Here is a 14,245-nt window from a genome sequence, read left to right as displayed (position 1 = left end):
TTAGAAAAGATTAAAACCCCTCCCTTGCTCTCAAAAAGCTGGGTGTGGGAGACAGGATTAACAATGAGAGAACAATGGAAGGCAATATGTGATTAAGAATAAAATGAGTAGTGCAGGCAATAAACGCTGTAGAAGTTCGGAGGAGAGAGAGCACTTTGGGAGCTGAGAGGTTGGGATGAGTGGGATTTTTACGTGGGCTTTGAACGATAGGTAAGATTGTGTATGCAGATTTGGGGAAGGGCACTGAATTTGTGGATCTGTGAGCAGAGGAACAAAGATGGGTAACAATAAGAGCTAGCATTTATCAGGCACTTTCTATGCCCCAGATAGTAAGTGTTCTTCATAACTTAACTCATTATTTAGCCTGCATAATAACCGTATGGATCAGATATACTGCTGTTGTTAGTTGCTGTTGAGCCGGCTCCGATTTACGGCGACCCTGTATGTGTAGAGTAGAACTGCACTCCATAGGGTTTTCAAGGCTGTGAACTTTCAGAAGCACATTGCTAAGCCTGTCTTCTGACGCATCTCTGGGTGGGTTCAAACCACCAACCTTTCAGCTAAGTAGTCGAATGCTTAACTGTTTGTGCCACCCAGGTGCTCCTAGACTAGGTAATAAACCAAACTAAACCAAACCCGTTGCCATCAAGTTGATTCTGACTTATCCTATAAGGCAGAATAGAACTGCCCCATAGGGTTTCCAAGGAGCAGCTGGTGTATTCGAACTGCTGACCTACCTTTTGGTTAGTAGCCTGAGCTCTTAACCACTGTGCCACCAGGGCTCTGGGATTAGATAACAGTACCTTTCAACTTATATATGAGGCATTTGAGGTACAGGGAGGTTGAGTAAATTGCCCAAGGTCACACAGTAAGTAAGTGGCATAAATAGGATTCAAATCCAAGTCCTAAACACTTTCCTATTCTACCTATACCAAAACAAAAACAAACCCATTTCTGTTGAGTTGATTCTGATTCATAGCAACCCTGTAAGACAGAGTTGAACTGACCCATAGAATTTCCAAGGAGTGACTGGTGGATTCAAACTGCCAACCTTTTGGTTGGCAGCTGAGCTCTTAACCACATCTGTGGCTCTGTGAGGAAACTGGCCTGGTTACAGTCATTAAACATGGCTATTTTGCAAACACAGGACAGGGCTAGGTCAAATTCCCAACTCAAGTTCAGCATGGAAATTGAAAGGATTAATGAAGCCATTCACCAAGTGCTACAACCTTATTCTTAACTTTCTTGAAGACAGGAACTTGAGGTCTCCAGATGCTACATGCCATTGCCAGGAGTGCCACAGCTTTGTTGCTATTGTTCTTTTGTTATGTTGTTACAGATTTAACAAGACAGGGAAAGGAGAATGAAGGAGTGAGCCTCCGAATCAATTATTGCTTGTTGTTGTTCTTTATTAACTAGCACTTGAAGAGAATCAGGCCCATGGTAGATGCCGTAACAAAGCTTAGAATTAGACCAGTCTACTTGTCTCTGGCGCTATATTTGTCATGAAAACCAGACTTGGAAAGGATGGGAGGACAGTGGCTTGATAATACAGTAGATTATATTTTCTGTTTTGAGCCTGGCTTGCAGCTAGCACCCAAAATGTTTCCTAGACAAGGTGCCTAACTGTGTTTTTCTGGATATCCTCTTAATTTATTGTGAGTCGTCAATAAATATTAAATCAACACGAAGTAGATTCTGAGGTCCCTGCCCTGTTTCCTTGTCCACAAAACAGTTTATAGATAGAAAGCAGCAGAGAAGAGGAGACCATGTTTCAATTAGGTGCCCTTGTCTAATTCTTGGGCTCTGACAGGTCCCTCGCATCCACACACTGTCCTAGCTGGCCTTTCAGTGACTGGGCTCTTGGCCACGTGCAGGTTGGGAAGCAGCTGCTCCCTTGCAGGGAGGGAGGGGGAAAAGAGGTCAGGGGAAGCTTCGTTTCCTCCTGCTGGGCTGTGACTGAAGGCGTGGCAGGAGAGAGGGGAGAAGGAAGGGGAAGCGAGAGAGTGGCAGGGGTGGTCTGTGTGGCCTGAGGTGAGGGGAGAAAAATACAGCTAGAGCAAAAAAAAAAGGGGAAGAGCGAGGAAAAGCGCTGCCAATCCAGTTCTAGGCACTGAAGTGGGGCTGTGGCTAGCCAGGTGAGAGAAGAATCTACTGTTTAATGGCAGAAAGGAAGAAACGCGAACAGGAGAAGGTCGTACCCAGTAAACACCTCAAGGAAAGCTTGCCCAGCTGCTTTCGCTAGATAGGTCTACTCAGTCCACAAGAATTTCGTGAGGGTCGGCTAAGTGCGCGGGATACAAAGAAGCGCGCTGAAGAATCGGACCACGGGAGGCGGAGTCAATGCAAAAGACTTCACTGGGGAGGCGAATTCTGTAGCGGTGGTGAAAGACTGTGCACGCGTGCAGGCTCCGAGTGCAGAATACGAGACAGGCCGGGGAGGAGGAGGAAGGAGGCGGGGATTGAGCAAGGAGGAGGGAGAAGGAGGGAGAGCTGACTGGCGGGTGGGAGGTGTGAATGGTGGAAGCGGTGGGGGCAGTGACAGAGGCCAGGAAGGGAAAAAGGCGAGGCGGAGTAGTGGTTGCCCGCGGGAGGGGGCGGGGGCGAGAGGCCGAGCTGTACTTGTGAGGAGGGAGGCGGTAGCGGCCGCGAGAGGGAGGAGAGAGGGAGGGAAGAAGGAGGAAGCGAGTGCCGCTGCTGCAGGGGGAGGAAGACCGGGAGGAGGAGCCCTACGCGGTGGCTGTGGCTGCAGCCGCCCGAGGAGCCCAGCGCCTGAGCGCGGGGAGCGCGGGAGGCAAGCGGCCGCCCGAGCCGGGGCCGCAGGCCGAGCTGCCGGTGAGTGGAGCCCCGCCGGGCGCGGCGGCCCGTCCTGGGGGCCGGGCGGGAGGCGCGGGGAAGATGCGGCGCGGGGTGGAGGGCGGGGGCCGACTGGAGCCCAGCCCCTGGCTGGCCCGGCCTCCCTCCCTCCCTCCCTCCGGCTTCCTCCCGCCGCTGCCGGCGCGCAGAAGGCAGGTCCCGGGCGGGCGGGCCGAGGGCTGGGGGTGGTGCTGCCCGGGGCGGGCGGGGGGGGCCGGGGGGGGCGGGCGTCGGGGCCGGAGGTGGAGCTGGGGGCTGGGGGTGGACCCGGGCGCCAGAGGCTGGACCAGGAGGGCTCTAAATTGGCTGGAGGGGCCCGTCGGCGGCGAAGTTGCTAGCTGGGGGCAGAGACGGCCACGCGGTTGCAGGAGTAAGAGATCCCCCTGTGGCGAGTGCGTGAGACGAGGAGTCCGGTGTCCCAGCCATCCCGTCGCCCTCCCCGCCTGCCCGGCCCCGCTAGCTCCTCTCCTGGCCTCCGCGCGTCCCCTTGTTCTCACTCCTCTTGCTCCCCTGTTCGCTCCCGCGGCACTGCCGGGTCCCCTTGGTCCCACGCCCTGACCCTCCCGGCCTCCGGCTGGCCCTGGCCCCTGCTTGCCTCGCCTCTACCCCTGGTTCCCCTTTTCTTCCCTCGCTAGTTACCCTTCCCCGCTTCGTAATTCCCGATGCAATTGCCTCTTTGAGACCTTTTTTTTTTCCTCTCCTTCCTTTTAGATTGGCCAACGGCTCCTTTCAACCCTGCCTCGTTGGTGGCCACTGGAGAAGCGCGGGGGGCTCCCCAGACAGCCGTGGGGACAAGTTAGAGCCAGCACTTTACCCCAGGCCTCGCGTGTAGCGTCCCCTCCCCTGCTCTAGGTGCCCTGGTGTCTGGAGGGGAGTTTGGAGGTGTGCCCATCTTACATGTCCCACGCCCTGGGCAACCCTCTGAGCTTGTGTTCCATCTCATTTTTTGCATCCTGCACGGTGGTCGAGGGGAACCACTTTGCATCATGTCCCGGTATAGCTACCAGAGTCTCCTGGACTGGCTCTATGGGGGCGTGGACCCCAGCTTTGCAGGCAATGGGGGCCCCGACTGTGCTGCCTTCCTCTCTTGGCAGCAGCGGCTGCTGGAAAGTGTGGTGGTCCTGACCCTGGCCCTGTTGGAGATCCTGGTGGCCCTGCGGCACATCCTGAGGCAGACGAAGGAGGACGGTAGGGGTGGCCGTGGCAGCCAGCCAGAGCAGGTGACCCAGCGGCCAGAGGAAGGCAAGGAGAGCCTGAGCAAGAATCTGCTCTTAGTAGCCCTGTGCCTGACCTTCGGGGTGGAGGTGGGCTTTAAGTTCGCCACCAAGACCGTCATCTACCTGCTCAACCCCTGTCACCTGGTCACCATGATGCATGTGAGTCTGTTGACTTTTTCCTGGGCAACCTAAGTGATAGAGTCATTTGTGTGCTCTGAGCATTGGGCAGTGTAGAGCACCTCATCCCTGCGGGAAGTGGGACCCTTAAAAATGATTTTCCAACAAGTGGCTGCCTCTGTGCAGATTTCAGAGTTGGCTTTCTCTCACCTTTGCACAATGTGTCAGCCCCACAGTGGAGGTGAGGAACACTGTGCCGAACCCTAGGAACGACTGGCACTCAGGCCAGCTGCCCATCTAGGTGACCTTTCAGAAGCAGGAAGGCCTAGGTGGCCTTTCAGAAGCAGGAAGTCCAGGCCCAATCAGGTGCCCTTTCTGAATCTCATGTATGGACAGTGGCCCAGCCTCATTGCCCTTTGCTATAGTTCATTTCCCGGGGGCCTGGTGACAGTCTTTTCCTGGAGACGGTCACATCAGCGTCCTTGTCTCCACTGTGGTACTTTGGGGAAATACTTTTATGGGTTTCTCTTAATGACTCTTTCATTTGGGAGTGTACACTCTTAGGGCGAGGTCTGCCTTTGAATTCGGAGGCACTGGAGCCACACCAGCCTCCCACTAAGTGCACCCTGTAACAGGCTCCAAGTTGACTTAGGAACTTTGAGCTGGTGATCTCTATCTATGGTGAGAGGGTGTTTGTTTTGCAGACTTTTCAATCTTTTCACTATCATTCTGTCTCCTGTGGTCATGGTCCAGGGGTGGAAGTCCAACTTCCACCTATTAGCAGTGCTAAGAAAAACAAATGGGAATGAAAAGGGAAGTTGCCAGATACATAAAAATAATCTGGGTGAGGACCAAGAGTGAGACTGCCTGCCTGTACTTAGCCTGCGTGGAGAGCTGTCCTAAAGCTATAAAATCATGGAGGAGGAGGAAGAGGAGAAGGGGAAGAACATCTGTCTTTTTTAGATTTCAGGCTGTGGAAAACCTGGTGTGTTTTATCCAGTGGCAGTTTTGCAACCTGTCATTAGCATCTCTATTGCTTTCATATTTGTCAAAAGTTATTCTCAGGAGACTTGTGACAGCCTTCTTTGGGGCGGGAGGTTGAGATTATTATCCCTATTTTACAGGCCTGGCAGGGTCCAGGAATGGGAGGTCACCTCCCTGCAGCCAAAAGATGAATTAGCATCTGAGTTGGAAAGCAAACTTATCCATCTTGGGGCCAAAAGCTGTCAGTGGAGAGGCAGGGAGAGGCTGAGGCAGATGAGCATGGTGCTGTCTCTCTACTTGTGGCACAGATACTTGCTACTTGTGTGTTCCTCAGAACTCCTTTGATTGCAGTTTTCCTGGCCTCAGTTTTCAAATCTGTAAAATGTGGTGAGTGGCCTCAGACCCCTTCTCTTCTTGCAAATGTGGCCAGGAGGTGTGGATAGCTTTGGAATAAAGAGGCTATTATTGACTGAGTGGCTGTAAGCATCAAACAGGGATGGAGTGGGCAACATTTTTTGAGAGAGGGCTTCTTGGGAAGTGATGCCATTCACAGGAAGCCCGGGGCTCTCCCAGCTAGACCTTCTGTGTAAATTTGAGCCAGTCCTCTTGCTTTCTTTTTCATGAATGGGCTTTTTGTTAAAGAGAGGAAACAACCCATCGCAGCCGCTGCTGTGCGAGGCTCTCTGGACAGGAGTGCTTTTTTTGGATGGCAGGTGGTGAGGGTCAGAGGGTGCCTCTTCTACAAAGGGGTCTTGAGGCCTCTGGAAACCACATATCTAGAAGGTCAACAAAGGACTAAATTCAGCCTGGCTGGAACTGCTGCTGGTGTGATGATGTCAAACCTGGCAGCACCATGGTTTTTTGAGGGAACGTTTTTAGAAGTTTTTAGAGGACTCAGGAATCCTAGTTCTGTATAGTTGTGTAACTTTGGGGAGAGTACCTTTCCTGGGCCTCAGTTTGCCCATCTGGAAAATGTGTCAGAGTTGTACTCCTAGCTCTTGACAGTCTATGCTCTGTGATTCTTTTTTCTGTAAGCAGCGGATGGGGGTGCAACAGAAAGCTATTCTGAAATGCTTTTGGCCTCCTTGTGTGGAAAAAAGGAAGCTGATTTCTTCTCTGAGGAGGCCAGGTGGTCGATCCCTTTTTATCTTTTGCTCCCTGTATCTCCTCAGTGAAGTAAACCTGACCAGACCACCCCTAGGGACACAAGCAGATGATGATGGCACTTGGAGCTTGCTGCTGCAGAGAGATGGATGTTTTGGGGACTGTGGGCTGATTTCTGTCACCAGTGCTTTTTTTTTGTGCTTAGCTTAAACTCTGAAGCTATAGGCTGAGGGCAGAGAACAGCATTGTGCTGAGGAATCCTTAAGCTCAACTGGGATTATACTCCTTTGCCCTTTACCCCCAAGTCACTGCTTTATATCATTTAAACAGTAACCTCTGGCCTACTAGGGGATCTAGCCTTTGATAAGTCCAACTTTCCACACCATCCATGGGCAACAGGAATGAATGGATTTTTAGAAGTTGATGTGAGTTCTTAACAGAAATATAATAGCAGAAGGTTAGAAGTAATTTTCTGACTTGATGGCTGCAATGACTAATGATAATATGTATGGTTAATGATACCTTACATTTATCTGGCACTTCACTGTTTATAAGGTACTTTCACATCCATTGTCTTATCTAGCCTTGTGATAGATTAGCTTGGGCCTGGAGAAAGGGATGTTAAAATGTTTCCTGTGACTGTGTGTATTCCTAAGGGAAGATAATGAATACAAAGTAATGCTTTGGCAAGTGAATGAGTTGAATTAGGCTGTATTATGGCAGTAAATTCTTTGGAGTTCAGAGGTCCTGAAAAGGAAAGGGTGACATTAGCTGAAGGGAAAGGGTTAACTTAGCAGAGCCATTTCTGATGTGTGTCTCTCAACACGAGGACTCAATTTTGGCTTCATAGGGAGGCTCTTTTCCTTGGAGAGTCAGTGTAAGTTTGTAACAAGGCCAGTATTACTTTAGGCCAGGAAGTAGAGAAGTTGGAGGGAAATCAGTTTGTCTCCCCATCTCCTATTTTTCAGTCTGCAGAATATTCCCAAGGCCTCGTTACCAGACTGTCAGCATGGCCATGCTGCCTTTGGGTGACTGCCAACTTTACTAGCATATGGAGGTGCAGAACTGTGTCCGAGTTCTATTCTTGATTAACATTTCTGCTGTCAGGTTTCTTTTTGGTCTCATCTGATTTCTCAAAGGGCCTGGGATTGTAAAATGATGTAGGCTTGCATGATTGAACCAACACTATCTCACATCTAAAGCTCCAGCTGGAAGTGTTTGTGAATTCTCAGATCAGCAAGCACCAAGATGAACACACCATTGTTAATCCCCTTGCTAAATATTGCTAATGTTTACCAATAAGTATTTCTTCAAGCCTGGATAATCTTGTTTTGCATATTGTTTTGGCAGGGATGGGTGACAGGGGATGAACTTACTAAGTGATTTTGCTGTTTACCAATAATCACCCAAAAAGTTAGTGGCAGAGGTTGCTTTAGGACTCAGCTGTCACAATGGGAACTGAGGCTTTAAGCAGGAAGAGATTCCTGTAGCTATATAAGTCCTAAAAATACAGTTTCTCAGAATAAGGATTAAAATGACAGTTTGGCTGAATGTGTCTGTAAAGATTAGTGGTCTTAACTTCTTGTTGTGTACCATCGAGTCAGTTCCGACTCATAGCTACCCTATATGACAGAGTAGAACTGCCCCATAGGGTTTCCCAGGCTGTAATCTTTATGGGAGCAGATTGCCAGGTCTTTCTCCCATGGAGCTGCTGGTGAGTTTGAACCGACAACCTTTTTGCTTAGCAACTGAGCGCTTAACTGTTAGGCCACCAAGGTTCCTTTGTCTTAACCAAACCAAAACCAAACCTGCTGCTGGCGAGTTGATTCTGACTCACAGCGACCCTAAAGGACAGAGTAGAACTGCCCCACAGGGTTTTCAAGGAGGGCCTGGTAGATTTGAACTGCTGACCTTTTAGTTAGCAGCCGTAGCTCTTAACCACTACCACCAGGGTTTCCTGTCTTAACTTAAAAAGTGGCCTTTTATTTCCCTTGAGTCCAGTTATGTGATCTTTATCTTAGAAACTTAACAAAAAGACCCTATTTTGAGTGCCTTGTTTAAATGTCCAGTTTCTTTTGGTTCTGTATGTGTCTGTGTCTGTGTCAACGTGTCCTGGTTGGACACTGAACTTAGTCGGGCGCAACATGTGCCATTTAACCCTCGATGTCTATGCACCTAAGCAGTCTGTATCCCCCGGTGGACATATGGCAAATGATAACTGATGTTATTGATCCCTTGGCCCCAAGCCACTGGTTTTTAGGCAGTAATACTGAGCCCCATCGTTTTTTAAGAGTGGCCGTTACTATATGCTTTTCTTTCTTCTTTCAACTGTATTACAGGTCTGATTTCTGACAAATAGGTTTACCTGCTTTTGATTCGCTCTTTGATGTTCTTACTTCCTCCCTCTTTGCTAAAAGTGCACAGACTTGAGCATTTTGTGACACCCTTTGGAACTGAATCCACACTGGTGTATTCCCGTTGCTATGTGATGGGTTTGTTTTAGAGAAAACCTGATGGATTTGAGAACTAGGCTTCCTTTTTTTCCTCCTTGACTTCAGACCAGACACACCTCCTCATTCCCCATCTGTTGTCTGGAGCACTGATTACTGTTTCTGCTTGGAATTGACGTCGGTGGGTAATGGGTACAATGAGGGATCCAGCCATCTGCTGACAGCTTATCAGATGGGCTGTGTCCTGTGTCATCAGTCCAGGGGGACACCAGGGAATGATGTTTATATGGGCCTCTGCAGTGAGGCATGACATTCCTTTTTAGTTTGTTTTACTTTCTCCCCCAAGGAAATTTGCAGAGGATTTTTCCATCCTTCATTGTTACAGTCTTTTGGAGGCGTCCGTTATAAAGAGAAGTGGCATGGATTGGTGGATTAAACAACCCACAGGCAGTCCGGGGATTTAAAATTATATCCATGCTAGTTTAGCCCATGGCTTGCTATGGGAATCTGGGCAAATTATTTAACCTTTTCCTACCTCAGTCTTCTCCATGAAACGGGCCACATGGAGCAAAGCATTTTAATCCTCTGGATAACTATGTGGTCACTTAAACAGAGAACCTGGGCAAAGCGGATCAAAGCTGGCAGATGCCCAATACATTTTTCCCTTAAGCTCAGAGACTGACAAACCTCAACTCCTTTTAACTTTCTTGATAGCTACTAGAATCCATTTCTCTAGTCATTTCTGTTGCTTTTCTCTGGATCCTTGCCCATTTCTGCATATCCTTCTAATGCACAGCATATAAAACTGGATGCTGTAACTCTTAACAGAGGTCCAGCCTGCGCTAAGCAGAGACGAGAAGATTTGCTTCCCATCCTTTTCACACCAGGCACCTGTTAATCCAGCCCGGTGTTGTGCTTGCTTTTAAATTACAGTGTGTCGCTGGCTCCTATTCAGTGGCTCATCCGCAGGTACCCTGGATTCTTGTCCTTTGGCCATAGATGTGCCAGCTTCTAAGTCTTTGTGGGGTATGTTTTGTGTTCCTCCCCTCAATAAATACTCCTCTGAAATTCTCCTCTTCTATGAAACCTTTCCAGTTATTCCAGTCATTCTAGGAACACCTTTCGTCTTCCTTTCCCAACCCTCTGAATACTGCAAATATTTGGTTCTTTAAAATATATCTTTGTATGTATGTAGGTAATCCTGCAAGTGTCTGGCTGGTCACCTGTTTATGCACCTTTGTTCGGCCTCCAATATTAGCATGAACAATTTTTCTAAGGAAAGGCATAGTCTTTTTTTCTTTTGTACCTCCCTGCAGAGCTTAATACAATACTGTACATGCGCATTAATTGTTCGATGTGTGCCCACATAATGGTGACTGACTGATGGAGCTAAGTTTTTTCTTTCCCCTCTGGTGGCCCTGTCTATGTTCCCTTGAGGTCTCATGGGCACTGCTCCTATGTATCTTGTGCCCGTTAAGAGAATCCTTCTGTCTGCTTTTTTAAACAGCCAGAGAAGAGAGACAGTTTCAGATCCAGCTTCCATATCTTTTTGTTGGATTTCCATCACAAAGAGCTGGTTATTGGAACTGTGGCCTGCTGTCTGCCCAAAGTATTTGCTCGCTTTCATCCCAGTCAAGCAATTATGCCTTTGGATCTTGGTCTGAATCCCTTGGTAGACATTTGGACATGCCTACTTTCTTCTCTTCTTTAATATCATATATATTTAAAAATATTATTAGGCCAGTGGCTCACTTTTCATCTCTCTCTCCCCTCCTGTATTTTTTAATATATTTTGTTACACTGAGAGTACTTCATTTCAGGTGCTCTTCTCCTGCCTGTAGCTGGTTAAATGGGCATGAAAAGACTATGGGCCTGGAGAACAGTGATTCTCAAATTTTATTTGTGAGAGAATCTCTTGGAAGCTTTTTACAATGCAGATGCCAGGTCTCCTACCCAGAGATTCTGAGTAGGTCTAAGGTGAGGCTGGGAATCTGCATTTATAACAAGGTCCTGGGTGATTTTGATGCCCGTGAGCCTTGGACCCCACTTTGAGAGACATTATTTAGTGGCTTCAGTAAACCAACCAAAACCCAGTGTCATCGAGTTGATTGCGACTCATAGCGACCCTATAGGACAGAGTAGAACTGTCCCATAGGGTCTTCAAGGAGCGCCTGGAGGATTCGAACTGCCGCCCTTTGATTAGCAGCCACTACACCACCAGGGTTTCCATGGCTTCAGTATTAAGTAGGAAATTGGTTCAAATGTTCATTCTGACTGGCATGAATCTGGGTGGCCTGTGGGCAGGGCATTTAGTCTTCTGGCAGCGTCTCAGTGGTTATGTAGGTGTTAAATAATGTGTTTCAAATTAGAGGTTGAGAACCCCAAGGTACTGAGAGGTGGATTTTAAGGTAGCTCAGTGGTTAAGAGCTTGGCTGCTGACCAAAAGGCCGGCAGTTCAAATCCACCAGCTGTTCCTTGGAAACCCTATGGGGCAGTTCTACTCTGTCCTGTAGGGTTGGTATGAGTTGAAATTGACTCGAAGGCAATGGGTTTGGTTTTTTGGTGTTTTTTTTTTGTTTTTTAGAGAGAGGACCAGTGACTTGTTTGGTGACTCTGTGTCCTCTATGTCAGTGGAGTATATGAGCTACATTTCCTTTATCACCTTCCAGTCCTCCTGTCTGGTCGCTAAGATCTGCAGGGACCAACAAGAGGAAATGTTGACACGTGGTTGTTGTGTGCTAACTCTCTGTTGGCAGGACTCTGGTTTTAAATGTCCATGGGAATTAATTCATTCTCGTATTCATTCAACAAACATTTATTGAATGTGTATTGTATGCCAAATATTGTGACAGGCACTGGAAATTCAGAGATAAATAAGAAATAGTCCTTGCTCTCATGTTGCTGATGGTTTAGAGGAGACAGAGAAGAAAAAGATCAACTAAGTTACAATGTGACATGTACGATAACAGATTTGAACAAAGTCCTATGGAAGCATAGAGGACATAGGGTACTTTTTTTTTTCTTAAGTGCAATTAAGGAAGGCCATTTGAGCTCCATGAGAGCAGGGACCTTTGTTCACTATTCTCTCCCCAGTGCCTAGAACAGGGCCTGGTCCATAGTAGGTACTCAGTAAATGTGTGTGAGCGCATGGATAGGAGTTCGTCGAGTGATGTAGGAAGGAAGGGAATCCTAGGCATAGGAAACAGCATGTGCAAAGGCACAGAGTTGCTTTCTCCTTCACAGGAAAGCATCTCAACTGTAACGTGGAGTCATTCACGTATTCTTATCGGGGCAAATTCTTCTTATTTCTCTCTTGGCAAACCAAGTAGGACTCTAGAAATGCCCTGTCATTTCTGGGATGCTAAGAGACCTGGAGATGCCCAAGAATCCTCGATAGGGGCCTCACCAGGTAAAAAATTGTGTTCTCTGTGATGTCCTAAGGAGGACCCACACTGTCAAGGACAGATGCATAGAACATTGAGGCAGGTGAGCAGACGTTAAATAAACACAGGAAATAGGGAGCTACAGGCATCCCACTGGCAGCCAGGAGATGATTTTTAGTGGCTCATGGGGTGGCTGTTGCCCCCACTAAGGTCCATAGCAGAACTGATGACCTTTGATACTTTCTTTCTTTTTCATATTCCTTTTTCCCTGCTTCCACCTGACCCATTCCATCCAAGCCTACCCTCTCCCAGAGTTCTCCAAGCTCCAAAACAGCCCCTTCCGCAATTCATACCACATATGCCACCAGAGAACATAATGTCCACTAGGGAATTAGGAAGAAAGCAGTTCCATTTAAGAGGCTCATGCTGAAGTGTGAATGGCTCCCAGACTGACTCAGCTGGGTGTGAGGGAGATGAGTTTTTAAAAGGGCCTTGTTATCCCAATCCTTTCTCTGATTGGTAGACTGTATCTAATATTTTTGAGCAGGTGCCTTTTCTCAGGTTCCTGGCCCAGTTTTTGGCCTCTTCCCCAAGGCCAGGAGAACTGGAGCTATCAGTATTTCAGCACCCTACTTGCTGACCCCTAGCGTATCATATTAATGTGAGCCCCCTTCAAGGTTGCCTTAGTCATCTAGTGCTGCTATAACAGAAATACCACAAGTGGATGGCTTTAACAAAGAGAAATTTATTTCCTCACAGTGAAGTAGTCTAGAAGTCCAAACTCAGGGTGCCAGCTCCAGGGGAAGGCTTTCTCTCTGTCGGCTCTGGAGGAAGATCCTTGTCATCAATCTTCTCCTGGTCGAGGAGCTCCTCAGAGCCAGGAACCCCAGATCCAAAGGATGCGCTCTGCTCCTGGTGCTGCTTTCTTGGTGATATGAAGTTCCTGTGTTTCTCTGCTGGAATCTCTCTTTTATCTCAAGAGATTGCCTCAAGACAGTCCAGTCTTGTAGATTGAGTCCTGCCTCACTACATAACTGTTGCCCATCCTCCTTCATTAACATCAGAGAGGCAGGATTTACAACATATAGGAAAATCACACAACACTGGGAATCATGGCTCAGCCCAATTGATACACACATTTTGTGGGGGGACATAATTCAATCCATGCAAAGGTGGTTGGATGCAGTGGTTACTCTGGAGGTCTGGCAGGACCCCTTCTCTTCTGGGCACCAGTCCTCTCTGTTTAGTACTCACCTCTTTCCCAGGGAAAGAGTTGCCAGCTAAACAGGGTATGGCTTGCACATCTGTCGGTATATGGTGCGTCAAGGGACTTGGACCTGTTGCCAGGCTGAGATCTTGAAGGGAGGGTTTGGGGGATTTCTCAGTTGGCTTTGGTTCATTTACAGTAGCTGCTAGAGGGAATGCCAGAGGGAAAGAGGGTAGGATGAGTGTTGTCCTGGGCTCGGTGGCTCTGAGGGAAGGGAATGAATCGCAGGAGCCAGGAGGTTAGAGAGGATTGGCCTGTTTGGCAGAAACAGTCCAAACTATACCCTGCGGGCAGATGTTTAGGTGGGTGGAAGAGGAAGGATCCATCCTGATGCCTTCAGTTTCCCCTATCTGCAACACACATCAGCAGTGACATAAACTCGGGGTGTATTTTGCCTGTGAATTGAATTGACTTTGCCAGTTGACCAGCTGTGTTTGCAGAAAGACTCTAACTGACTATGCTCTGGCTGTTATAGAGAGACATTTCATTCAGGTGTTGATTAAATAAGGCATAGAGCCAGATTGCATATTAAAGCCCTTAACTATGGCTCTGGGAACCCTGGGTAAACACTTATTAGATGTTCTGGGCAGAGCATTAGTGGAGGCTGCTGGAGGTGAGGTACCCTCTTCAGAAATCAGGTTGAGGGAAAATGAGGGTAAGGAGAGACTTCTAGAAAGAGTCCTGATCCTCTTTCCCTAGCTTAATCAGATCTGAGCTACTGGCATGTACACTGGCATGTACAGGCTTCCACATTGGCATTTACTTGCCAAATTCTCGCTGGGACCCTGGAGGTTTGGATTGGGACACAGCAGGAATCCTGACTAAATAGGGCAGTTCAAAATGCCTCCTTTTCCTGATATAAGCCCA

At 48.1% G+C, this 14,245-nt stretch overlaps 1 protein-coding gene across 6 annotated transcripts in view; it reads left to right on the top strand.

Annotated features, from left to right (window-relative positions):
- Positions 1-2,685: 2,685 nt before the first annotated feature.
- TMEM164 (transmembrane protein 164) overlaps positions 2,686-14,245 on the top strand; it is a 195,596-nt gene continuing 184,036 nt past the window's right edge. For 2 of the 6 annotated variants that reach the window (XM_049872081.1, XM_049872080.1), the window contains exons 1-2: positions 3,120-3,248; positions 3,568-4,232. In XM_049872081.1, the coding sequence (XP_049728038.1) occupies positions 3,843-4,232 (390 nt within the window). In that variant the 5' untranslated portion in view covers positions 3,120-3,248; positions 3,568-3,842. Of the gene's footprint in view, positions 2,836-3,119; positions 3,249-3,567; positions 4,233-14,245 lie in introns of those variants that run through there. The other 4 variants (XM_049872083.1, XM_049872084.1, XM_049872087.1 and 1 more) reach the window with 4 other exon arrangements.

This window comes from Elephas maximus, chromosome X (assembly GCF_024166365.1).
Source record: "Elephas maximus indicus isolate mEleMax1 chromosome X, mEleMax1 primary haplotype, whole genome shotgun sequence".
NCBI lineage: Eukaryota > Metazoa > Chordata > Mammalia > Proboscidea > Elephantidae > Elephas > Elephas maximus.
Note: the sequence above shows the minus strand (reverse complement) of the source record. Positions and strands in the feature narration are given on the sequence as shown.